We start from the raw sequence: 25,400 nt of genomic DNA, 5'->3' as shown, positions 1-25,400 counted from the left end.
GTGACTTCCCATCCAGTTACTGTTCTTTGTGGTCACACTGCTTCGGTTGAGAATAGCACAAGGAGAGGCAGGGGAAATGGTAGGATCAGGGAACGACACCTCACCCAATGTCAACGTTGACAGACATTAAGTTTTCTTTACAATAACATCAAATGAGGTGCTGACTTTGGAAACAAGCTGAAGTTGGTCACAGCCTTGAATCATAAGGGTGTAGAAGCAATGAAGAAGTATCCAAAATTTCCCTGAATTTTCAGAAAGTAATTTGTACTGTAAGATCTATTGAAACTGCACGGAAAGCACAGATATCAGCAGTTTCTAACATGACTCCTGGGCTTTCAAAAGCTCCTAATTGGCATTTGTAAAGGGTTCTATTAGCTTGAAAATATACGAGCATATTGGTTTGACTACTACTGCTTTAATAAAGACTGTAATTTTTACTTAAACCATGCAATTATATGGTAAAAATATTAGGCTTTCCTTTCAACATTCTATTTATTTTCAGTGTCAAGAAACAGAGACCCATTCAATCTAAGCTAAAGTAAAAGTGCGATTTATTGTAAATATAATTATCCCAAGCAAACCCAAGGAGAAAGGATACACAGCCAGACCTAATGAAGGTGGTGAACCTGACTAGCTCGGAAGACTTCACAGCAGAAATGTGTGGCCTTCTCTAGTTTATTGTCATTACCATCATCCAGACACCAAGTTACTTATCCATTTTTCTCAGTGCAAAGTTTTGGACACAGAGAGAAAAAATCTAGTTGGTTCTCTCTGAGTAAAGTATGTTTATTTTGGTACAATCAGATGAAGCCAAAGGTGGTGAGACCAGCTGAGCAAACATGGCTGCTTATGTCCATGCCTTAGGTGTGGCCTGTGGGAGGAAGCAGATTCTCCTAGAAGGATATATGGGCAAGGATGCAATGACTGACAACTGTATTTTAATGTGGTTTACAAAATAGCAATTGACACCGAACTGTATGAGAAAATGGGACAGTAAGGAAGCCTATGGGTGGATTCGGATAACACAAAATGACTGGACTCACTTTTTCATGGGTGTGTGCTGTCACTGTCATTGTCTAGCATAACATCATCTAAGATGAAAGCCAACCTTTTCAAATTATTTTTCCCTAAATACAGACATTCATGGGTCTTTCCGTATTTATTACATTACTAAAGAACTTTATAGTTGGTCTAATATGCTCTATTGCTCTTCCATAGTTTTGCCTTCAGAATCTGTAAAAGGAAGAGGATAAAAGGTATAACTATTTAAAAATCTATTAATAACCTATATTTGTATTAGCTTTTGTTGCTCTCCTCTTTCTTCTGTTCCCTGGATTCCTGTATTCCATCTGATTCAATTGAGGGAGCATGTGTGTGTGTGAGAGGGATTCTATCTAGGAGGGACATTGAGCCACGAGACCATTGCTAGGTATTTTTACACAGCAAAACTAAATTCTGGCCTCCCCCCTCACCTCAGTCTGTTTCTATGTGCAGTGTCCCTTGGCTCCTTTGCTTCCCATTCTCGATTTTGTTTGCAGCTATGTTGTCAGTTCCATTTATTCTCTTGGCCCTGCTTCTCATCTATGCACCAATTCCAATTCCCTGTGGTGAGCCCCACTTCAAAGCCCATCATACTGTACATTTTCAGAATGGAAGGTACAATTGATTTGTTCATTTTATTGGACATTTAAATAAAAGTGTGGAGGCGTGGGTGAATATCCTGACTGGTCAACCACAAAGAAGTCTGCATCAGCCTTGTTTTCGTACAATACCGTGACAACTAGGTTATAGACTTTGAAAATCTGGACTCACAGATCTATCTGTGTCCATTTCCTTACATATTCATTCTAAGGGAATGATTCAGTTGTCATTGACACAGCCCTGGTTATAAATGTATTAAGGTAGGTTCCAGAAGCATCAGTGAGCAAAGTTGAGGACCTGGGGATGTGGGATGGGGAAAGGGTTTGAAAAGAACTGTATCTGGGGGAAACTTGATCTCTTCTACCCAGTTCTACTTATAGAATAAGAAACAGACTAGTTAATGTTTTGTTTCCCACCGACCATTTATGGATGCTTGACTGTATGGCTTTTCAGAGATGGTTAGAGGAGTCACGTCTGAAAAACCCACCATAGTAAATAGAGAATGAAAAGAACAGAGATTTTAGTATCTAAAACACATCGATTTTTGCAGATCTTCTCATTTTCTCCTATGTTGTTTCTTCCATTCCAAGTTTCTCTGAAAGCCTTGCTCTTTAGGAGCTGCCAGATGCCAGATCACTTTCATACGGCATCTCAAGAACTGGACTATGTTCTTCTGACTGCAACGTTATTGTCTAAGACTGGACAATGTGAGTCATGACCATTAGCACTACAGAGATTGTTTCTTACCGACTGACTTACTGTCTGGCATAACTAGATCTTTTTCCTAATCTTGGATTAGATCAGAATACATTCTATCTTTGTATTCTGAAACCAAAATTAAATAAAACATATTGGCTGTAGACTTTAACAACCTGAAATGTTGTTCTGAAATGTTCTAGGTCAGTGTTTTTCCATCTTTGTTGACCAGGACTTACAGTGAAAAATGTATTTTACATTATAGTCCAGTACATGCACTTGTGTGCATATAATAAAACAAAAAAGTTACAGGAAACAGTACTTACCCTTTTCTAATCTTTACTACTCATCTTTGCTTTTCTATTCTATTCAAGTGCACCGGGAAGAAAATTCTGGTCTTCTCACTGTTCTTTACTTATCAATTTTATTCCAGTTCAGGGAAAAAATGCCAGTTGTTATACTGATTTTGTCACCCACAAAATTTTTTGACAATTCACCGAACTCACACTGGAAAGCTCTATCAAGTGACATTTGATTCTTGATGCTCATTCAACAGCTAGCCCCGAAACAACCTGAGATCAACCCCATTTTCTTTATGTTATCACCACTAACATTCTTCAGTCTACGTAAGATTATGACTTAGTAGAGGGTCTAAGAATCTACCATTAAGAAATTTTTTTAGTTTGTTTATTTTTTGAGAGAGAGAAAGAGAGAGAGAGAGAGAGAGAGAGAGCAAGCGCAGGGGAGGGGCAGCAAGAGAAGGAGAGAAAGAATCCCAAGCAGGCTCCTCACTGCCAGTGCAGACCCCAGTTCAGGGCTCAAACTCATGAACTTGAGGTCATGACCCGAGCTGAAATCAAGAGTTGGATGCTTGATTAACTAACTGACTGAACCCCCCAGGTGCCCCCTAAGAATCTACCATTTTAATTAACCACTTAGATTGTTCTGATGTCGAAACTCAGGAGTAGATCCTCTACAATTTGGCTTTTCTCCATCTGTTCTGGAAAGCTGCCAGTCACCTTCATCATGACAGGTCTTCCAGTTTTTCTCATTTCCCTCACAAGGGCCTTGGAGCCCTCAGTCCTTTCCTGAGTACTGCTTAGCACCAGCAGGCTCACTGGAACAATAGTGCTGACACTCTGATCCCTGCAGATACTGTCTCCCTGGGCCTCTTAAAGTACCTATTCTGTCTGGGACTGAGCTCAGCACAATCCTGCGGACACTGACTTGGGCTGCGTGATCATCCTCTAGGGGCCGATGATAAAGCCACATTAGTTCTCTAAGCCTGACCCACCCATTCCGTGATTTGTCTGGCCATCCACTGGCTGTTTTGCTGAGCTCTCAGCCAACCATTCGGCCAAACTGGAGATGTCCTCCATCCACCTTTTCCAGTTCCATTCATCCTCTTGGGACCCTCTGCTCTAGCCCAGCTACTCTATTTAATGTCTTCTGAATACAATTCCACACTGCCTCAGGTTCACACTTCTGGTCGTGCCTTGGTCACCTGACATGTCTCCTTGGCTCATGTGTCTCCTTCTGGTGGTGCACCTCCCACAGCCTCTTCTACTCTTCCTCTTAGCATGCTTCTTTTTCACTACATGACGTGAGTAATTCCTACTCATCCTTCTAGACTCCACTCCCATTTTGTTTCTTCTTGAAAGCCTTTGCTAACACTCCTGTCTATGTCAGGAGACCCCCAATGTGGTTCCATTATGCCTGGGCCTCTCTCTGCATACCCCTGCCTTCTCAGTTGGGTAGGTTTTTTTTTAATTTTTAAAAAAATTTTATTTATTTTTGAGAGAGAGCGAGCAGGAGAGGGGCAGAGAGAGAGGGAGACACAGAATCCCAAGCAGGCTCCAGGCTCTGAGCTGTCAGCACAGAGCCCGACGTGGGGCTCGAACTCACGAGCTATATAGATCATGACCTGAGCAGAAGGTGGACGCTTAACCAACTGAGCCACCCAGGTGCCCCTCAACTGGGTAGTTTTAAGTCAGCTTTGCTAGATGGTGAGCACTTTGAGAGCAAGAACAACATTTGATTTATGTTCATGTCTCTAGAACCTAGTATTTCTTTCTTTCTTCTTTTTTTATTATGCTAAAAACATGTAACGTGAAATCTACCTTTTTAACATGTTTTTCAGCATACACGAGCATATCAACCAGGTACACATTGTTGTACAATAATCTCTAGAATTTTTTCATCATGTGTGACAGAACTAGCACAGTTTCTAACTAAATATATGACCATTTGGTTATTTTTAGCTACTGTAAGTCCCAACTAAATTTGAAGATATGACTAAACTTCCTCCATATATTACAAGGACCTCTCGTTTCCTTGTGAGTTTCCAGATTAGTTATTATGTACTCTCTTTACTTTTGACCTGTCTTGCTTTGCTTTATTGAGCCTTTTAATTCATTGTGCATCTTTGCATTTACTTTTTAATATTCTTATGGCTCCTTTCCCAAGACGTGTTTGTGTGGCCATAACTCTGTTATTGTGTCCCCCAGTGTCTCTCACAGTGGCCAGCATACAGAAGGTGCTCAATGAATCGCTGGTAATTTCCTTCACAGGTTTTAATAGATTTTAAATACGATCTGATTTTTGAATATAGGATAAGGGTGATGAAAGGCTTACCTCCCCTTCATGGTTAATTGATGATCAAATTCCTTTCTTCAAAATTTAGTGTTAAACCTTGGATAAAAAGGACATTTTTTTTTTTCAATTGATATACCTACCATCTGAGAGTCTTTGATTTTCCTGGTTGGTGTATGTGGTGGGTAAGGTGGTCTTTTCATCTCTTTCGTCTAAGTCAGTTTCTAAAAGTCAAGAAATTATGTATTAAATTAATGGAAAAGATTAAACAAACCTCATACACGAATCATCTCATTGATATGTTAATAAGCAGAGATCTCCAAACAGCAAAATTCTGATTATTTTTAATGCTCTGATCTTGGAATCTCTGGAACAGTGTTTTGGTCAAGGTCACCTTCAAGTGACAGAGTCAAGATCAATCAAATATATATATGTATATATATGTATATACACACACATATATGCTTTGACCTTTGTTAATGAAAATAGCATAAAATCAGGTTGTTCTTTTTTCACAAAACCCTCTATAATGCAAGTATTATGGAAAATTTAGGACTAACTACCAGTCAAAGGAGTCAAATTTAGAATGACTGCTTTATACCCCATTCTGAGAAAAGGAATTTGTAGCTCTACCCTGCAAAAGCAGGAAACCTCACAGAGGGACTCAAAAATCTGGGAATAAAAGAGTTCCAGTGAAAATCGACTGCTCTTTGGACTTCTGAGTCCATACCCTTGGATTCCATGCTGTCTTTGGGCTTCATTGACTTTGGCCCATTCCTGGTGACTTGATTACCAGGCACAACCAGGTCTGAATTCCCAAAGCCCACCTTTCTGCCCAGAATCTCTTTTCCTTGAGGTCTAGTCTCTCTGCCCTTCCCCTATGGCAATGCTTTGACCTCACTAAAACTTCTCTAGTCTGGACCAAGGAAGTCCTCTGTCCACTGCCCAGTTCTTTTTACCTGTTAATTCATTCTAAGAGGCAGATTGGGTGAAATCTGTGCCACACTGATTGTTAAACATTTTCAATAGAGATTAAAGAAAGATGATAACATTTCCTTGTCAGTTTAGGATTCGAGAAACTGCCCATGAGAAAAATAAGCTTATTAAAATTTATTTTTTTTAAGTGACCTAAAAGTGAATGGGATGTTGTGGGTTGGATTGTGTTCCCAAAAAGACATGCTGAAGTCCCAAATCTCTGATACTTGTGAATGTGACCTTATTTAGAAATAAGGTTTAGCAGATCTAATCAAGTTCACAGGGGGTCATACTGGTGTCTGTGTTTCATCTCAAATGGACACCATTTGAGAAGAAACACAGACACATGCACAGAGAAGACTGACATGTGAAGACAGAGCCAGAGATTGGAGTGATGCGGCTATAGCCCAGACCGCCAAACACTGCCACCAGAAGCTCAAAGAGGCAGGAAAGGGTGCTTCCCTAGAGCCTTCAAAGGGGTCATGACCCTGTCAACACTTTGCTGTAGGTCTTCTAGTCTCATTTATTCACTAAGGAATAAGTTTCCCTTGTATAAGCCCCCAGTTTGTGGTAATTTGTTATGGCAGCCCTGGGAAATGAATACTTATGATATACGCATTTATAAGGTCATAGTGCTTTTTTTTAAAGCTTTTTAAAAATGTTTATTTTTGAGAGAGAGCCTGAGTGGAGGCAGGGAAGAGAGAGAGGGAGACAGAGAATCTGAAGCAGGCTCTGCGCTGTCAGCGCAAAGTCCCAATGTGGGGCTCAAACCCATGAACTGTGAGATCATGACCTGAGCTGATGTCAGATGCTCAACCAACTGAGCCACCCAGGTGCCCCAAGGTCATAGTGTTTTTAAGAGGTAATTTCTTTAGCATTCTTATGAGATATTTTATTTCAAAGGACACACTGAACTTGGTAGTTTATTTTGTCAATAATTTCATTTAAATGTGATAAAATGTAGATTATAGTTACCAATATCAAATAGTGATTCAGTTTCAACAAATATTTTATTTTTTTCATGGATGATTATGGTGATCTTATTTTTTTTAATTTAAATTTTAGTTAGTTAACATACAGTACAATATTGGTTTCAGAAGTAGAATTCAGTGATTCACCACTTACATACAACACCCAGTGCTCATCACAAGTGCCCTTCTTAATACTCATCGCCCAGCTAGCCCGTGTCCCACCCACCTCCCTCCATCAACCCATAGTTTGTTGTCTGTCATTAAGAGTCTCTTGTGGAGCACCTGAGTGGCTCAGTCAGTGAGCATCTGACTCTTGGTTTTGGCTCAGGTCATGATCTCATGGTTCGTGGGTTCAAGACCCATGTCAGGCTCTGTGCTGACAGCAAGAAACCTGCTTGGGATTCTTTCTCTTTCTCTCTCTAAGCCCCTCCCCTGCTCGCATGTGCATGCTTTCTCTCTCTTAAGTAAATACACTTAAAATAAACAAAAAGATTCTCTGTGGTTTGTTTCTCTCTCTTCTCTTTTCTTTTTTTCCCCATCTTCCCATATGTTCATCTGTTTTGTTTCTTAAATTCCACATGAGTGAAATCATGTGGTATTTGTATTTCTCCGGTTGACTTGTTTAGCATAATACATTCTAGCTCCATCCACATCATTGCAAATGGTAAGATTCTATTCTTTTTGATGGCTGAGTAATATTTCATTTCTACAACTATTTTAGTAGTCTTTTAATAACAGCTCAATAAAATGTCACATCTAAAAGATTACCTGATTGATAGGGCTGGAAGCTGATCAAATCTCCAAGTGCAACAAGTTTCTCCTGTTGAAAAATTTTATAATCAGAGAAGTAAATGACCACAATTGCTAACTTAATCATTCTTCAATAGAAAAGCACCTTGAGTCTTGATTTTTAGGTAACCAACAAACATTAAAAAAAATTTTTTTTAACGTTTAGTTTTGAGACAGAGAGAGACAGAGCATGAACAGGGGAGGGTCAGAAAGAGAGGGAGACACAGAATCTGAAACAGGCTCCAGGCTCTGAGCTGTCAGCACAGAGCCCAATGCGGGGCTTGAACTCATGGACCGCGAGATCATGACCTGAGCTGAAGTCGGACACTTAACTGACTGAGCCACCCAGGCGCCCCGGTAACCAACAAATATTTTTAACATGCCAGAAATTATATAACCTAATGAGTAGTGCTCTTCTGTTGATTTCTTCAAACTCTTATTGCCTTCTTATTGTTTTTAGGGATAAGATGCAACTGAATCCACAGAAGATCAGCATTTGCCTTGGCCCAGAGAAAATCAGTTTATAGTCAGTATCAGAGTCAGCCCTCCTGTATTTATTTGGACATTACCTGAATTAGATCACTTGTCATTCTGGTCATCATTTGATTACTGATTTCAATATCTTTGAGATCCGTAAGAACCACCCAAGTTCCATTCTCAAATTTTACAGGCATAGAAAAGACGATCCCTTCAGGAATACCAAACTGGCCTGCAGTGAGCAAACACAAAGCAAAGCAAAACAAAGCGCTCAGAACAATAAACCCTTCACATTAAGCACCGTAGAAAAGGACAGACATCGTATATGGTTTGTAATGATAATGGCGGAACTATATTTCTGGCAATTCCTCTCCTGGGAAGATCGAAACATTTACTCCAGAAGTATTGCCTGAGCACCTCTCCAAGTTCTGACAACTCTCTCCTCTGTGTTTCTCTCCGAAAGAAGAACTACTGTTCCTCTTGTTGCGCCTTCTGTTGCCTCTGGCTTGGTTCAAACCCCCTGCCTCTGCTTCGGGGGCCAATGCAGTCTTTCTCCTCCATTTTTTGTGGATTCCTTTTGTCTGCTCCGTGTGGCCTTTCCTTGACACCTCAGTAGCCCAAGACTCCAAGGCATCTGTCCACCTGGCCTTGCTCTGCTAGCCTGAATGTGGCTGGTCCGTAGCTCTGGTGTGAGGGCCAGGGTGGCTGGGGGGGGGGGGGGGGGGTGGGGGGGAGATGGACGGGAAAGTGGATGACTTCCCCGCAGTTCCCAGGGCTCAGTTTGGATGTGTTCCAAATAAAAAGATCAACAATACTTACCACTAACTGAACAACATACAGATAAAACTTCCCCCTCTTTTTGTGAGTCAATCAAATGAGAAAGTTATTCTTGCCATCTGGTCATCAAAAATGTTGTCAGTAGAACCAAAATGGGAGGATAGTCAAGAAACTGGGATCTAAAAGGCCTTTCCTTAGAGAGCATCCCAGGTTCTGTGTTCAGTCTCTTTTTTATCTGTAAAAAGCCAGCCTTACGGGTGGACAACATATGAGAGTTTACCTATATATTTCAGGGAGATAATGATTACGTGCTCCTCACCTCCAATATTGATCCCATTGCTTGCTGGTGAATTCCTACACAGCTTAATCAAACTGTTTACAAATAAAGACAAGGTTTTAAATGCCTGTTACACTAAAAAGGTCACATGCTGGGGGCACCTGGGTGGCTCAGTCGGTTGGGCGTCCGACTTCAGCTCAGATCATGATCTCACGGTTTGTGAGTTTGAGCCCCACGTCGGGCTCTGCGCTGACGGCTCGGAGCCTTGGAGCCTGCTTCGGATTCTGTGTCTCCCCCTCTCTCTGCCCCTCCCCTGCTCATGCTCATGCTCTGTCTCTCAAAAATAAATAAACATTGAAAAAAAAAAGAACTATAAAAAAAAAGGTCACATGCTGATTTGAATTCACCTCATTCAGTAAAAGGGTGCTTCTCACCTTAATTGCAACCGAAACAAGATCCACACTGAGTGTCTAACCATCAAGCAGCAAGGAGGAGACCCAGCCACAGCCCTGCCCTCAGGGTATATGCCCCCTAATGGTGGGGACGTATGTAATCAACCATGCCACCAGTGAGGGCAGGCTGGAATATGCTGTCTGACAGAGGAACAACATGCTATGTGTGTACAGAGGACAGGCAGATTGATTCTGACTTGGGGGGCTTGGGGGGAGTACCTTGAGCTGCACTACAGCCACTGGAATAACAGGGAAGATGGTGGTTCTCCTGACAACATAAGGAATAGAAGAGGTAGATCACATGGGAGAGGAAGACAGTTCAGTTTGGTGTAGTTTGGTTTGAAGCGACATCTAGGTGGCAATGTTTGCATAGGCTGCAGCGCAGCAGAGAGTGAGGCCTGAAGCTTTAGGCGTGAATGAGTTTGCACAGGGAGAAAATAAAACACAAAGGAAAGAGGTGCCTTCGATAGAAGAACCCACAGAACACAGAACGCCAACTGTTCGCTCTTTCCTACTTTGCAAAAATGGTAGCAGTCCTCTGAAGTGGTTTTTAGCAGATGAAAGCAATGAGGCTGTAAAAATGCATGTCTGGAATTTGTGGCTGGAGAGCAGGCTTTCCACATTTCCACTGGCACCTGAGATCTGTGTCCTGCTGTGCTCTCTGGATCCTGCCCCTGTGCCTTTGCTCCTGTGGCATCTGCAAGATGTTCTTCCCACACTTGTCTGCCACAGCAACACTACTCAAGCTTGAAGGCCTCCTGGGGTGTCACCTCCTTATTGAAGTCTGTCCTGATTCTTCCTGCCATCTGCCTAAAATCAACCTTTCTTTCCCTTCCTCAGCGGGGGTGCAGTGAGAAAAACTTAATGGAATGGTTTAGTTGCTGTTAGCTGGCTCTTCTTACTCTGCTCGAGATCTCCTGAAGGCAGAGGCCAGGTCTGATCCCTGTGTGCTCCCTGTGCATTCGCACAAACACTCCTGGATCTCTGAATGGGTAACTGAATGAATGCATGGTGCATAAATGGCAATAGAACTCTGGACGTCCGGACAGTTTATAGTTCACGTCAGGCAGGAGGTGGGGAAACGGAAGTAGGAGCACAGAGCATACCTGGAAGTTTGAAAATAATACAAGGTTTAAAAACAAAACAAAACAAAACAGATTTACCTTCACTTAGTACTCCTAAAGATACGATCTCCCCAGGAGGTGAGCCCTGGTACCAGTATTTCAACGTAGTGGCTATACTGTGTGCAGCTAAGATGCTTCCAAATTGTTTTCCTGTCTCAGTCAGCTTTTTGAGAGTTGCCACAAACTGTCCGTTTACCCACTCCCTATAAGGAGACAAAGAAACAATTTTACAACGGAGGGAGGAATGCAAGTGAAAAAGAATGTTTCTTGGGTCAAGGATCTAAGTATTCAAGCTTCTTCAATCTCATAAAGAGTCAATGGAAAAGTAACGAACTGTAGCAGAAAGGAATCCCAAAGTGTCAACTGAAAAACATGATAACAAATATGAAACACACAAACATGGTCAGAGAACTGCAAGAACGATTACTTCCATTACAAAGAATTTATTCTATATGTAGATGTTATCTTTGGAACCAGTGGTATCTTTCATCCTAAATAAAATGATACCATAAGACTTTGAGCTATTCACATTGAGACCAGGGAAATAACTAAGTTGTTAGAATCTGTAAAGTTTAAATTCAGGGAGTAGTTCAGCTAGACTAGAACAAAGCCTCGAATGCCTGTCCCCGCTAAGCCAGCTGGAGATAGCTCCATGAGACACTGCTCCTTACCCAGAGGAAGCATGCTGCAGGAGAGTGGGCTCAGGGCACATCATTTCTGGGCATGGGTGAAGTGCCTCTGATCTGAGGAAGGGGCAATGGGAAGGAAATGCTGCAACTGGAAAAGGGCTGCAAAGCTTAGAAAAAAACACTTCAGAGTCACTCCTCCTCCTCTCCCCTTCCCCACCCCATCGTATTGGGGGTGCTGACTGTGGCAGGCTTGGGTCTAAGTGCTTTGCCTGTGCTAATCCCTTTCATCTTCCCAACAGCCCTATAAGGCTCATACTATGTGAGCATTTCCATTTTGTAGACGAAAAAACTGAGGCCTAGAGTGGTTAAGGAACTTCTCTGAAGTCACACAGCTAATAGGTGGCTGCTTGAGAATTCCAATCCAAGTGGCTTGGTTCTTGAGACCATGCTCTTCACCACTTCTGGGTTCTGCCTCTCCTGGGACAGGGCACCCAGCACGGGCCTGGGCCCGCTCACCACCTTGATTCCTTATTCTTGAAAATGTTCCCACCGATTTCAATTAGGATACATGTCTCTGTCTCCGTGTTAAATGAAGGCTCACTTTCCGTATGCTTGCTTTAGAGACAAATTTAAAGGAGTATGTGGGCTACTTGAAGGATAGTCTAACACAAAAATTCATAATTGCAAAATCAAATAAGTTGGGCATGGGGATTGACTGATCAAATAAGCTGGGCATGGGGAAAATTCTATGGAATTTTCTATGTTTCTTCAATACAGCACATAAACAAAGGTGGGTGTGAATAATGTCAAGTTATTTTTGTACAATGATTTCTAAGATGATTTAAAGGATTATAACAATGATTATACATTTGCCCAACACTGTTAGTATACTTGACTTAAAAATATACCATACCTATCAAAAATCAAGCTCAAAACAGGACGTGAATAGTTAGGAGGTCCCCAAATAGCACTCTCACATCTGTAAACTCTGGCTTTTCTCAGATCAATGTAGTTATTTCCACTAATATTGCCCCAAACGATCACATTTTTGATGCCTGTGAAGAAAAAAAAAATGTTTAACATAATAATGAGCATTAATATAAAAAAGTTGCCTGCAGTCTATTTTTTGACTGTGCGTTTGTCTTAGGAGTGATTGATCTTTTTGCTATAAGATGATCTTAGTTTATGGTCCCCCAAAATGTGGAAATGGTGTGGATAAGTTCCTTAATCATCGGGGTTTGGCAATTCCTAATCGTGCTCTGTGTAGGGCACGGGCATATCATTGAATTCAAGAAATACTGAAATGCTCCCTCAAAGAATTACTCCTGAAAATTGTACCACCGGTGTGATCCTTTTACCACTCTGCTTGCCATTAAGAGAACTTTTTCTCTGCTTTGGTTCTGACAGAGTCCTTGATTCTACACTGGAATAGAAAATTTTGGCAAATCACTTAACCCCTGAGTTGGTTTCATTTCCAGCAGAATGAGGGTGTTATAATCAGAGGACCCCAGGAACGTCCTAATCAACAAATAATTGAATTGGCTTCTATGTGTGAGGTGCTTTTAGGTGGTACGTTTGGAAGAAAACAAATGAGCCCAAATCCTTGCAACATTCTGGGGGTGGAGGGGAGCGGGTGACAAAACTACTATACAAAGTGATGTGTATTATGAAGGAAAATAAGAGGATAGGGGTCAGAGATAAATAGTGATTAAGATTTAATATGATTCTAAAACTGTGGATCTTTTAAGAATATTGCATCCAAAGTGAAAAATAAGTAATTTGATTGGTTGATTGATTCACTTATTTATCTGCTTAAAGACGTCATTCTAAGTTCACACTACTTCCTACTGTGGAGATTACATTCTTTACTGTTCTGCACGAGGGAAGATTGCTGTTTGGTTTCACATAACAGAATATCCTTGTGACTTGGCTTAACTAGAAGGAATTCGCTTTTCTTCTACAGTAACAGGTTGAGGTAGGCAGTGACACGGGGGTTTGCTCCGCGGCTCAGAAGATGCTACTCTCTTGGCCTGCCCCACATGGTCCTAAAACAGCTGCATCAGCTCCAAGTATCACACTCTCACACAGTTGTGTGCAAAGGCAGGCAGTAGGAAGAAGAATTCTGCTTATCAGATTTAAGGCTCTTTATAGCTCTGTTAGAGAAAATCATAGTGGACATCTGCTGTTTTTTCTCCTAACATTTCTTCCTAATGTTTTTCCTTAACAGCATCCTGGTTTTCCTATAAATAACTACCCTTTCTCAATTTCAGTCCATATGGTTTGGGTGGGGCTGTCCTCACCCCTCAGGTCTATCAATAGGCACGAGACCCAGATTCCAGATTTCTGGCCACAACAATTGTTTTGGAGATGGGCAAATGGTCCAAGCCTGGCCAATGAGATATTATCCTGCTACTTATGCACATTTGAGAAAGCAAACCCTCTTTATACTGGGGTGGCTAAGCTATGAATGTATGAGCTGGAGACACCCGTGGCCACTTTGCCACTTTTTACAAAGAGCCTGCCTGAGAATCAAACCAACGCTGAGGAAAGCAGGGCTGAGGGATAGGTCAAGAGAGAGAACCAGCTAGACCTGACATCACCATTTAAGCCCCAGCATCCATCTATGCCTGAAAAAAAAAAAAAAACCCACAAAAAATGATCTGACTTCAGTTGCTTTGAGTGGACTTTCTATCACCTGCAACAGAAAGAGTTCCAACTAAGCCAATGCACATGGTCTGAGAAACAGGGTTATGTGTGAACTGAACTCAAGGGATATCCTGAAAAGGTCTGCTACCCCCTTGGCATCTGGAATCTTCCCCCAAATGATTCTCCTTGATGCTTTTCAGATTTCAGGTCCCTCTGCTTCAATGTCTTTGTTGGTGCTGAGTTTCTTGTTGCTACTCCGCTGACAATTCCAATTGACTGCCGTCCCTCTCATGTCTCTCTTTCCTTTACCCAATAGCTGAAATTTGTCAAATATAATAAACATTTTTAAATACAGCACCCCGCTTTTAAATACACCAATCCGGGGCACCTAGGTGGCTCAGTCAGTTAAGCGGCTGACTTCAGCTCAGGTCATGATCTCATAGTTTGTGAGTTTGAGACCCGCGTCGGGCTCTGTGCTGACAGCTCGGATTGGATTCTGTCTCCCTCTCTCTCTGCCCCTCCCCCCACTCGCGCTCTGTCTCTCTCTGCCTTTCAAAAATGAATAAATGTTAAAAAAAATTTAAAAAAAATACACCCATCCATCTTCTGAACTGGTATCATCCTCGCAGGATTCTGATGCCCGCCATTCCAAAGACCAACAGAGGCACAAACAGCTCAGATACAATCCCGTGGACAAGTGAAATACTCTCGCAAATGTCTACCACATGCTGGCCACTCTTCCAAGTACTTTGGAAACATTATTTTTTGAATCCTCACATCAGTTCCAGGAGGTAAGTGCTATTAACATCCTCATGTTACAGATGAGGAAACTGAGGCAAGGTTAAGTGATTGCCCAAGGTCACACAGGTGGGAAGTGAGGTAGAGCCACTTAATTACACCCCTGATTATTTTTTTAAAAAAAAACACTGATTACCTTAGTTGACTATTATAATGGAAAATTGGAACATTAGGTTTCAAATTATAGCTTGAAAAATATGTCTTATATGAAACGTTTGTTTACTAATTTTTATTAGTAAACTATTTAAAAAAATTAGTCTTTATTTTTGAGAGATAAAGAGACAGAGCATGAGCAGGTGAGCAGGGGAGGGTAAGAGAGAGAATGAGACACAGAATCCGAAGCAGGCTCCAGGCTCTGAGCTGTCAGCACAGAGCCAGACGTGGGGCTCGAACTCACGAACTGTGAGATCATGACCTGAGCCGAAGTTGGACGCTTAACCGACTGAGCCACCCAAGTGCCCCTGTTTACTAATTTTTACAATGATGGACAAAGTCAGCCAGTCATTAAAAACAGTAAAAAACCAAAAACCAAAAACCAGTTTGCACAATAGTCAGATCACACAATAAGTTTACCCAGAAAAATCCTAACGGGTATGGTGTTCTTCCTAGCTGCTTTGAGATCGCCCTGTTTAAAACCAGAAACAGAAACGGAAGCTCACTCACTGGAGGGGGCTGTTTTCAGTTTTCTGGCCAGCATGGCTTTGGCTTGGCCTTCCACACCCAGCGCCACAGCGATGATATTATGTGCCACGTTTGGGGCGTATCTCATAAGCAAAACTGTTTTCAGATTCACGAAGGTTTTTCCTCCCACAATAACTCTGACGGAATCGTGAGCATTTTTCTCAATCAGGTGTCCAAACAGCCTACACAGAGGAAGCCTGCTTCGGATGCAGCCTTCTAGAGTATACACCTCCCGGTCGGCGCTGTCGTCCAGGATGATGATGACGTGGGCCTGGCGGAAGGCCTCCTCCACTCTGGTGCAGACGGAGACGCTCCGGAGCAAGGGTGCCACCAGGTTCCGAGTCTCAGTCATGAGAAGGTGGAGATCTTCTTCCGCCTGCTCTTTGTCAAATAGATTTATGCTCATCTCCGTATGCATTCCGAACACCTCGCCACTTACCAAAATGGGAATTAGGCTGTAGCAGGCAGGGACAGATGCACTAATAAAAATGCAAAGCCAGATTATGAATAGTTAAATCTTTTGCCCCTGTTAAGCCTTTATTCTTAATAGATATTTCAGCATGTGCAGTAATCAGGTGATCTAATAGCTTAAATCAGCGTCCACAGCTGCATAGACTTTTTAAGACTAGAAAGCAAAAGTTGAACAAAAAAATGCTCACTACTAATCCCTTACTCTGGCCCTCTGAAAACAATCCCCAAATAAGAAATGTACCTGTTTCAAAAGTTTCAAATAAAATAGGTTATGCAGAAAGCAGAATTTAAAAGAATGGTGTCATATCACTCTGATTACATGTTTACATTTTGTCTTAAAAAGGTAAAGAAATAACAAGTTTTATTTAGCCATAGCTCTTTTCTACTTTATATTCTTATCTACAAAGTAATGACATTTTGGAGGAAAGGGCTATCTTTTCTAAATCCTTGCAAAGAAGGCTAGGATCAGCCTAGGCTAGGCAGCATGGGTCGGTGTCCACAATTCAGCAAGTATCTGGGTAGCTGACCATCTGGGCCACTAGTTTTTTCTCTTTCCAAGCTTTAAATTTCCACTCTTAGGTTTTAAATTCGGCAGTCCAGAGTGAGTCCACAAAACCCTAGGCCCCCCACTCTCAGCCTCAAGAAAAGCAGAGCCCCAGGCCCACGCATGCTTACATGTTCTCTCTCTCTCTTTCTGTAACAGTGACATCACCGTGTGGCTCAAGGTGTGCCATGTAAGTTCCGGGAGGTGTAAGTAACAAGCCCCTTTTTCCAAAGTTTCCTGACGGTTATTGCTGAGGGTGTCTTGCAGTCACGGTAAGAACCACAGGCTGGTCCAGCCACAACACTGGTTAGTGAGGCAGGCACACAACAGGAGGTGACAGAGGAAGAGCCAAGGAAGAGTCAACGTCAGCTCTAGCAAGTGGGGAAGAGGGGAAGGCAGTGGGCAATGAGATGGGAGTGGGGGAGGAGACAGAAAGTGAGGGAAAGGGCAGGAAGGACAGCAAGGCAAAGAGCAAGAATGAGAGCAGCAGAGGGCCTGAGAGACACAGACTGAGGGGACAAGAGCTGGAGATGGGGTTATCAAAGTACTTATCTTTGCTATACCCTTGCTCTTCGACTGCATGTGTGTGTGTGCATACACACACTATATTGTAAAGCTTAAATATGGAGGCACGTGGGTGGCTCCGTTGGTTGGGCATCCAACTCTTGATCTCAACTCAGGTCACAATCTTGCTGTTGGTGGGATCGAGCCCCATATCAGGCTCCACACTGTCAGTGCAGAGCCTCCTTGGGATTCTCTCTCTCCCTCTCTCTGCCCCTCCCTGGCCCATGCACATGTACCCTCTCTCCCTCTCAAAATAAATAAATCAAAAATCTTAAAAAAATAAAACAAATATGAAGCTATATTGAGGGATACATATGCATCTATCTATCTATCTATCTATCTATCTATCCATACAAATCTCGAACTTGACATTCAGATGTTCTTCCATCATGGACTTAATCCCACGCTATTGTTCTTTCTAAATATAAACACCCAATCTCACGAATCCTGGAGTTTGACTGTGCTACCTGGTGATCCAGACCTGCAAGGGATTGACAAGATCTTTCCTGACTTCTTCCTGCAGTTCTTTTTCTATATGTGCTTCCAGGTTCTCTTGAGCAATTATCTTCATCAGCTCAGTAGTCATGCTAGAGGTGACACCGTAGTAAAGCTAAATATTAGGAAAGAAAAAGTCAACACCGAGAATACATAATTAGCTGACAGTAATTATAATGGGAAGTTCTTATTTAAAGCCAGAAGAGCGTAAAAAGAGAGCTGAGGGAATACTTTGGAAAGCAAGACGTTTGAAGAACAGCGTGAGAGAAGGATAATGTTTTGAGCAAATAAACCAACTTAATTTGCATACCTGGGCGTACTCCAGGAACTCGTTATAGCCTCCTAAAAGCAACCCCTCTCCTCCACGATCCAACAGCTCTCTCCAGATGATGGGGGAGTTTCTGTGACTCCACTTATTCTTTTCACACAAATCTTCTAGCCACTCCTATTGAATGATGTTCCAAGACACGTCATCCATTGAATCGGTGTCAGAATTTAGTTCATTACTTCAGAATTCAAACACAAACTAGCTTGTTTTTTTACTACCACTGAGTATACATAATAAAATTTAGACATCTTTACACTGTAAAAGGTATATGCAGAAAATAGTAGCGAGTTAAGTAACAAATTGATCAAATCAGAAAGATGATTCTTCAAATTTGCTGACCTAATGAAAGTTGCTCTCTTTGCTGAGGAGACCGTGAATGAAAGTGGAGAGCTTAAAAGAAAAGCCAAGTGTCCCAACTCCTCTGATATCCAAAAAATTCAACTGGTTCTTCCCTTGCTTTTCTCTATGAGATATTTCCAGTCTTAGGGCCACGTAAACTTGACCCTGATTTCCAATTATGTGGGTATAGTTTATGTCATTCAGACTGCATTAATGAGCTAAAAATCATCTATGGATGTTAATAATATTCATTAGGAAAAGTTTAAATCATAATTATCTGGTTTGTGTAGACCAGGCTTTCCAATGACAAGAGCTGAGTAGAGCTAGAGAGCAATTTTCTTGTGAGTAAAGTACATGATAGCATTCTTGCCATTGGAGGCATGTGTATCCCCCTTACGCATAAAATCTTAGAAACTAATTTATCTTGATTATGCTGAAGATCTCTGTGCCTTTATCACCCCTTAAAGCAAATAATGCTGCTGTGAGGATTCTACCATGGTTCCCCTAGTCATTATACAGCCCGACCAGTGAATGTATAGGTCTGGACCCTGAGGGTGCAGAATCAAGAATGGAACATACAGTCGGATAGGGGAGAATTTATCAATATGAATCACTCTTCTACAACTCAGTGGTATATATCCTGGCAAGAACCTCAGAAGACAGTGGTAACACGTTTCTAGAATGGCTCTCTGAAGCTTGGAGAAAGTGATGGTTCACAAGAAATGAAATGGAAATGCCAGAACGTCCATGGAAGACAATAGGAGAAGGAATCAAAAAGCTCAGAAAAGTGGGCATGCTGGTATGGATATGCTACTATGGAAGCATGGAACCTACTAGTCAGTTACATTCTCCGGAAGGGCCTGGGGGACACTACTTTCATCAAAATGATAAGAACTGTGCTGGTGATATGTTTTCAGCATCACTGGGAAGCCTGGTGTGGATGTCCATTACTGGCCAGGGCTATTAAAGGACATGCTGTTCTAGAGCTGGACCCCCTGGGGATTGGGATGATAGAATCCTGAAATAAAAGAGGCTGGGGACAGTGCCCACCAGAGAACATCTATATTGTGATAAAAGCATGAGACAACCAGCAGATAAGGTGACTTAGCTGAAGGCACAGTGGGCTCACAAAAGAGACAGAGGTTACGCTACAGCCCTAGAGAATGAGCCACCACTCACTAAAGCTGATCTAGCCATTGTTGCTGCTGAATGTCCACTGTGATGGTAATACAGACCAACACTGACCCAGTGATAATGACACTATCCCTCAAAGACATTAACCAGCTTCTTGGTGGCAAGGTGATTACATTTCACCCCTTTCAGCCTAGGAAGGGCAGTGATTCATCCTGACTGGAATCAACAATCTGGTTTGTGTAGACCAGGCTTTGCAATGACAATCACAATCAATATTCTGGGTAAAGAACTGCTTTTCCTGCTTGTGGGGCTTTGGCCAGCACCCTGCCCAAGAGCTTACAAAATATTCAACCTAGCAACACGGGATCCTGTGTAACATCACTCTGAACCACTTTGGATTAAAGCATGTGTAGAACTGGGCATATAACCATGGGATTCACTGGCCCTACCATAAATCACATCACATGGCAGCCTGATAGAGGGATAGGACAGCCCACTGGAGGTGCTTAGAGGTTGCTACCTTGTAGGGATAAAGCACTGTCTTTCAGGATGCAATATATACCATGAATCAATATACTGCTTTTTTCCCCAATAGGTGACATATATGGATCCAGGAACCAAGAGATGGAATTAAGAGTGATCCTGCTTACCATCACTCCCAGTGACCCACCTGGAGAATTTGTGCTTCCCCTAACCTACTTACTCTAGATTCTATGGGTCTGGAGGTTCTAAGTTCCAGAGGTGCAAGGGTGGTTCTATCAGGAAGAGTTCCATTAAACTTTAAGTTATGGCTTCTGCTTGGTCACTTGGAGCTCCTGTGCCAAGGGACAGCAGTCAAGGGAAGGAGTTACCATCCTGGAAGGAGTAAATGCCACTGCTGATCTGGGGCATGTGGGCAGAAAAGAATATTTGGCATCTAGGTGATCCATTGGGGAATCCTTGGTACTGCTTTGCTCAGTTTTGACAGCAAATGTGCATGTGCTAGAAACTAGGACTCAGACCCCTAAGGATACAGGACTTATGACTATGCCTCATAAGTCACCTAGACCAGCAGAACGGGAGGGGGATCGACATTGGGCCGTAGACAGAAAGGTGACGAGTGTCGGTTACAGCCCTAAAATGATATGCAGTGGAGACTATGGTTCTTTTGACTAACCATCTTCTTGTAAAGTTTCCTCAGGGAAAGACGCCAACCAGAACCTCAGAAAAGCTGTTCCCAGATGGTATGAAATTATTATTTGGAGAATGTGGATCCAAAAGGCACAGCTGGTGAACTGTAGCAGATCCTGTCATATGTCTTTCAGATTTCCTCTTCATGACCAAGACACGCACTGCCTGGGCCACCAGGTGCACTGGCTGCTGATGGCTCAGTGCTGAGTCTCTCTACAGGAACCGACCTCAGAGAGGTTCCCTTGCTTAGAGTTAAGTCCCTTCCCCAAGGGCAGCCTGCATCCAACTGCAACACAACTGTTAGTTGTGCCAGTACAAAAGCCCAGCCCCCTTGCCTGTATTTAGAGTATCTCTGAAGGGCCACCCAGCTTCAGAGTTCAGGGCTGGCTGAGCCCTCTGACGCAGCAGTATGGTAGTGTCTCGTGTCATTAGAAATCAGATGAAGGACAGTGAAAAGTTAAAAAGGATAATATAAGTTACCTGGATTCTAGGAGAAAAAATAGCGAAATTTATTCCACTGATTGGTTAGGGCCTCATTTGTTCTACTAGCTACTGGGGAAAAAAATACATAATGTTTTGAGACTGGTAAGTAGAAATTTATTTTATTAGTGTTAAAATATCAGTAGTACATGAACGTTTATTATTGGAAGCCTATCTGATACACTGGCTAATATTTCATTAAATTAGAACACATTTTGTGAGTGTGTGAGTTTAACACACTAGAAAGGCTTCTTACCTCCCAAACATGAGGATGTTGTGTAATTTTATGTATCCGAAAATTAGGAAGATTCTTTTGTAAATAATCTGCCAGAAGTTCTGCTTTAGCATAATACGGGCAATCTGCTCTACCTAAAAGAGTTCAAAATAGCAACATTTTCTTACATCACACAGAAATTGTCATGTAGTTATAAGTATTTGCCATATAATTACAGAAATAATGATATAGTTATGATATATTCTACTACATAGAATTATTGTATAACTGCCACCATGTAAACTTTTGATTTTTATAACAGCAGTAAACATAAAATTATTTCATAGAAGGTCAGGATCTTAAGAAATAAAATGTGGAAAGAAAATAAAGACTGTTGGATATTTACTCTCTTCCAGCATTAGCTAGATCTTACTCTCTCTAAAGGGCTGCTGTGCTACTAACTAAGCATGAATTACTAGTAATGAACTACTCATTAGTATCCACTAAAAGGCCAAGTATGAAGTGAGGAGTGGTGGTAAAATCACATGGTGCTAAGGGGAGGAGAAGCCGAAGGGAGAGAGACGAGTCTGGGATAACTTCTATTTTCTGGCCTGGGCAGATGATCCTGCACTTACTAGAGAGAAACCACAGGTAAGAAGTTTAATTATAGACAAGTGCATTGGAGGTATGTGCAGTATATCTAATCGAATATGACCAGCAGGTAGCTGCACATGTTAAGTCTCAAGTACAGGACCCATGTGAGGGACTAAGATACAGATTTTGTAGCCATCAACACACAGGAAGTTAAAGCCACCAGAGTAGATGGGATTAGGTGTCTGAGGGAGTGGGAGGAGAGGGGCAGGAGCCAAGGGCAGAACCCCCTCTGCAACAATCTTCCCCAGTTACTCCCAATCATGAGTTCTTCAACTTCAGGGTGACTTCTCAATCATCAAACTTCCCACCCACTCCCTGTCTGTTAGCCTCCCTGTTTAGTTCAAATCCATGGTTCATGAATTCAACTACTCTCTGGCTCATGTTGTAAATTATCTTGCCCTACTATGCTTCTGGCAAATCAGCCCGGTAAAAGTGTACCTGCCTTTCCTGTTTCTGGGTTCCATTTGCTAGGCACCCCTGCAGAAACATGGTAGAACCAAACAGAGAGGCGCCATTATAAATTCATGCTCACTAGCCTCAACTGGCCTTCAACTCTGCCTGGAACTCCTTCTGTTTTATCATCACTCTTTTCTGTTCTTCACAATTACCCTTCTAAACTTGGCCCACTTCTTGCAAACCTCTTGTCTCCATTTTCCCACTACTATTGGAAGGTGACAGAAAACCTTGCTTTCTACTTTACAAAAACAAACCCAAATCATACAAAAAGGCATCAGCTGGTAAATCCTCCAACCTCCTACCATCATTCCTATAAGCCTGTCTGCATTTGGACTCATCCTTTCCTTCTTCCTCCTATTCAATGGAAGGTGGCTCCTACCTCCTTTCCAGGTCTAATCTCACCACTTATGCTCTGAATACCACCCTCTTCTGCTTTCAGAATTGCCTCTCTTTCAGCATTTTATCTCTGTTCTTAATGTTCCTTTTCCATCGTATTTAAATATAGTACAATTATATTTAAGTTTTTCCTGTCCTAAAAAAACCAAAAAGCCTATGTCCCTCTTTAGCTAATGCATTCTACCTGCCCTTTTCTATGAAAATTTCTTGAAAGACTCCTCTACATTTGCCATCTCCAGTTTTTCACTTCCATTTCTTATCCCATTTCAATCTGGCTTTAACCATGACTCTCTGGAGGGACATCAGGGAACCTCCATGTCATTACATCCAATGGATACTTTTTGATCCTTCTCTCATTGACATTTTCTTGTTGGCATTTGCCCTCTTCTATCCTTCTGAAACACCCACTTCGGTCAGGTCACTCTTTGGGTTTTCATCCTACTTCTCTGGCCATTCTCTCCATACTTTGTAGGTTCTTATTCCTTTATCAATCCCCTAAAAGGACCATTCTTCACTGCCTCTTATCTTCATACTCTATGCATTCTTTCTGGCTAATCTTCTCCACTCTCTTGGTTTCAGGTAGAAATCTGTACATCCCGTTCAGAACTATCCAAGATGTTTACACCTTCCTGTAGTTTTCCATCTCCCTCTTAATGTCTCATAGGCACTCAGCATGTCTAGGGCAGATTTTTCCCAACCCCCCCCCCCCCCCCCACTGAATCTGCTCCTTCTCTTATGTTCTTTATGTTGACTACGTAGTTATTTAAGAGAATTAAGAGTATCCAGGGTATTAAGCCTACTTCTCCAATTTTTGTTTTCAGTGACTCCTTATCTACCCATTTTTCCAAACCATTGGTTGGAAATAATTTTCACTATTTCTTCTCCCTTACTTCTCTTCCTCGACCTAATTAGACATCTAGTGCTGTGAATTATGTCTCTGTAATATCCCTCCAGTCCATTCACTTCCTTCCATTTCCATTGCCCACCATCCCAGACCAGGCCGGCCACTATCTCCTTCTTGGACTATTGCACCTAACTGGGGTCTTGGCATCTAATCTTTCTCTTCCAATGGAGAATAACATTCAGGTCAAATGAAAACTTGATTATGTTCTCTCCTTCCATGTACTTTGGATAATGTTTAAAATACTAAACATGGCTCACAAGAATCTATATTAACTAATTCTGGCCTCAGCCTACGATACTCTCTCCTTTGTACCCTTTACTCCAATCCTACTAAATCTATTTCCATCTTCTGCTTATTGTACACTCTCAATCATCGCCAAACTAGCTTTCCTCGTTCCAACCCCACTCCTATGCTTAATCCCTCTCTTCCTCCCTACCTCCTTTCTGCTAGGAGAACTCCCCATCTTTCAGATCTCTGCTTAAAAAACCACTCCCTCCGGGAGGTCTTTGACTCCACTAAATGAGGTCTCCTGCCACACTACTCCTACAGAACCTGCTCTGTCACTGACACACAAGCACCGTTCTCTGTAAGTTTCTGTATCACTGCTTTCTCAGCAAATAGTCAGTCAGTGATCAAAAATGTTCTTCTGAATGAATAAAGAAGCAAGCAAAATCGGTTGCCAGGCAGATGGGAGATGCCAGTTGTGTTAATGCATCAGCAACTTCAAATAAGGACTGGACAGCTTCTGTAAAAGTCATTGGTGACTTTGGTGAGGGCCATATCTGAAAGGAGGTGGAAGCAGAAGCCAGATTGAATGGAAGGACCTGAAGACAAGAAAGCAGTCTGCTCTTTCAAGAAACTTGCCGAGAAAAGGCAAGGAGGCAGGTACAATAGCCTGCTGCTTTTCCTGAGACCCTTTAGTGGTTTTTCTGGACGCCAGTGGACGTTTTCAATCCTCCCCCTCCATTGCTACACAGGTGGGCTTCCTAAAATGCAAACACATACTCTCCTGCTTAAAAAAAAAAAAAATTAAGACTCCTCATTGCTTTCAAGATACAGTTCAAACACCTTTGTTTGGTGTACTTTACGTGCAAGGATCTGACTGCTGCTCCCATTCTAGCCCCAGGTCCAGACTGTTCCTCCATTAGGCCATGAGACCTCTAGCCTCTTCCAGCTTTTATCTGGAATGGCCTCCCTATCGCAAATATTCACAAATCAGCTCCTGGAACGCCTCCCAGAGTCCTGTGCACATCTCCCTTATTTCATTAATTCCAGTGAATCTAAATTTCTTGTTTACATGCTGCTGTACTCCGTGAGACCGAAAGCTCTTGGAAGGCCCTGGTGTTGTTTTCCCCCACTGTATCTCCAGTGGGCGGGAGTGCTTTGCACAGGGCGCTGCCCAATAAACATCTTTGAATAAATGCATAAGAAGCTTGAGGTGGTCCATATAGATGCTGGAGTCGCTAGAACAAAAGTTAAGAATATCACTGCTAATTGGCCAAAGGAGGTGAGAGTTTGGGTGTTTTGAGAGACCTACGGGGGGGGGGGGGGCACTTGGGGATCACTCACCCGCAAGCACGAATTTGGCCATGTTAAAGCCGCGACCTAGGACCAGGAACGGCGGCTCAGCGGTTCCCTAGCAACCACGGCATGGCGCAGGCGCACTTTGAAGCTGAGCGCTGGGTTTGAGGCCCTGTCGCAGACGTGAGGTGTTGGGGTACACGAT

The 25,400-nt window shown here is 42.3% G+C and overlaps 1 protein-coding gene across 1 annotated transcript; it reads right to left on the bottom strand.

Moving 5' to 3' along the window:
- Positions 1-717: 717 nt before the first annotated feature.
- MDH1B (malate dehydrogenase 1B) lies at positions 718-25,369 on the bottom strand. The gene is made up of 11 exons (XM_047872059.1): positions 25,244-25,369; positions 21,307-21,419; positions 17,910-18,044; positions 17,572-17,714; positions 15,508-16,004; positions 12,314-12,455; positions 10,811-10,974; positions 8,234-8,373; positions 7,644-7,695; positions 5,073-5,153; positions 718-1,233 (listed from the first exon to the last, which is right to left on the bottom strand). Exons 1-11 carry the CDS (start codon positions 25,263-25,265, stop codon positions 1,202-1,204), a joined length of 1,521 nt encoding a protein of 506 aa, XP_047728015.1. The 5' UTR covers positions 25,266-25,369; the 3' UTR covers positions 718-1,201.
- Positions 25,370-25,400: the final 31 nt, after the last annotated feature.

Source organism: Prionailurus viverrinus, chromosome C1 (genome assembly GCF_022837055.1).
Source record: "Prionailurus viverrinus isolate Anna chromosome C1, UM_Priviv_1.0, whole genome shotgun sequence".
NCBI classification, from domain to species: domain Eukaryota; kingdom Metazoa; phylum Chordata; class Mammalia; order Carnivora; family Felidae; genus Prionailurus; species Prionailurus viverrinus.
Note: the sequence above shows the minus strand (reverse complement) of the source record. Positions and strands in the feature narration are given on the sequence as shown.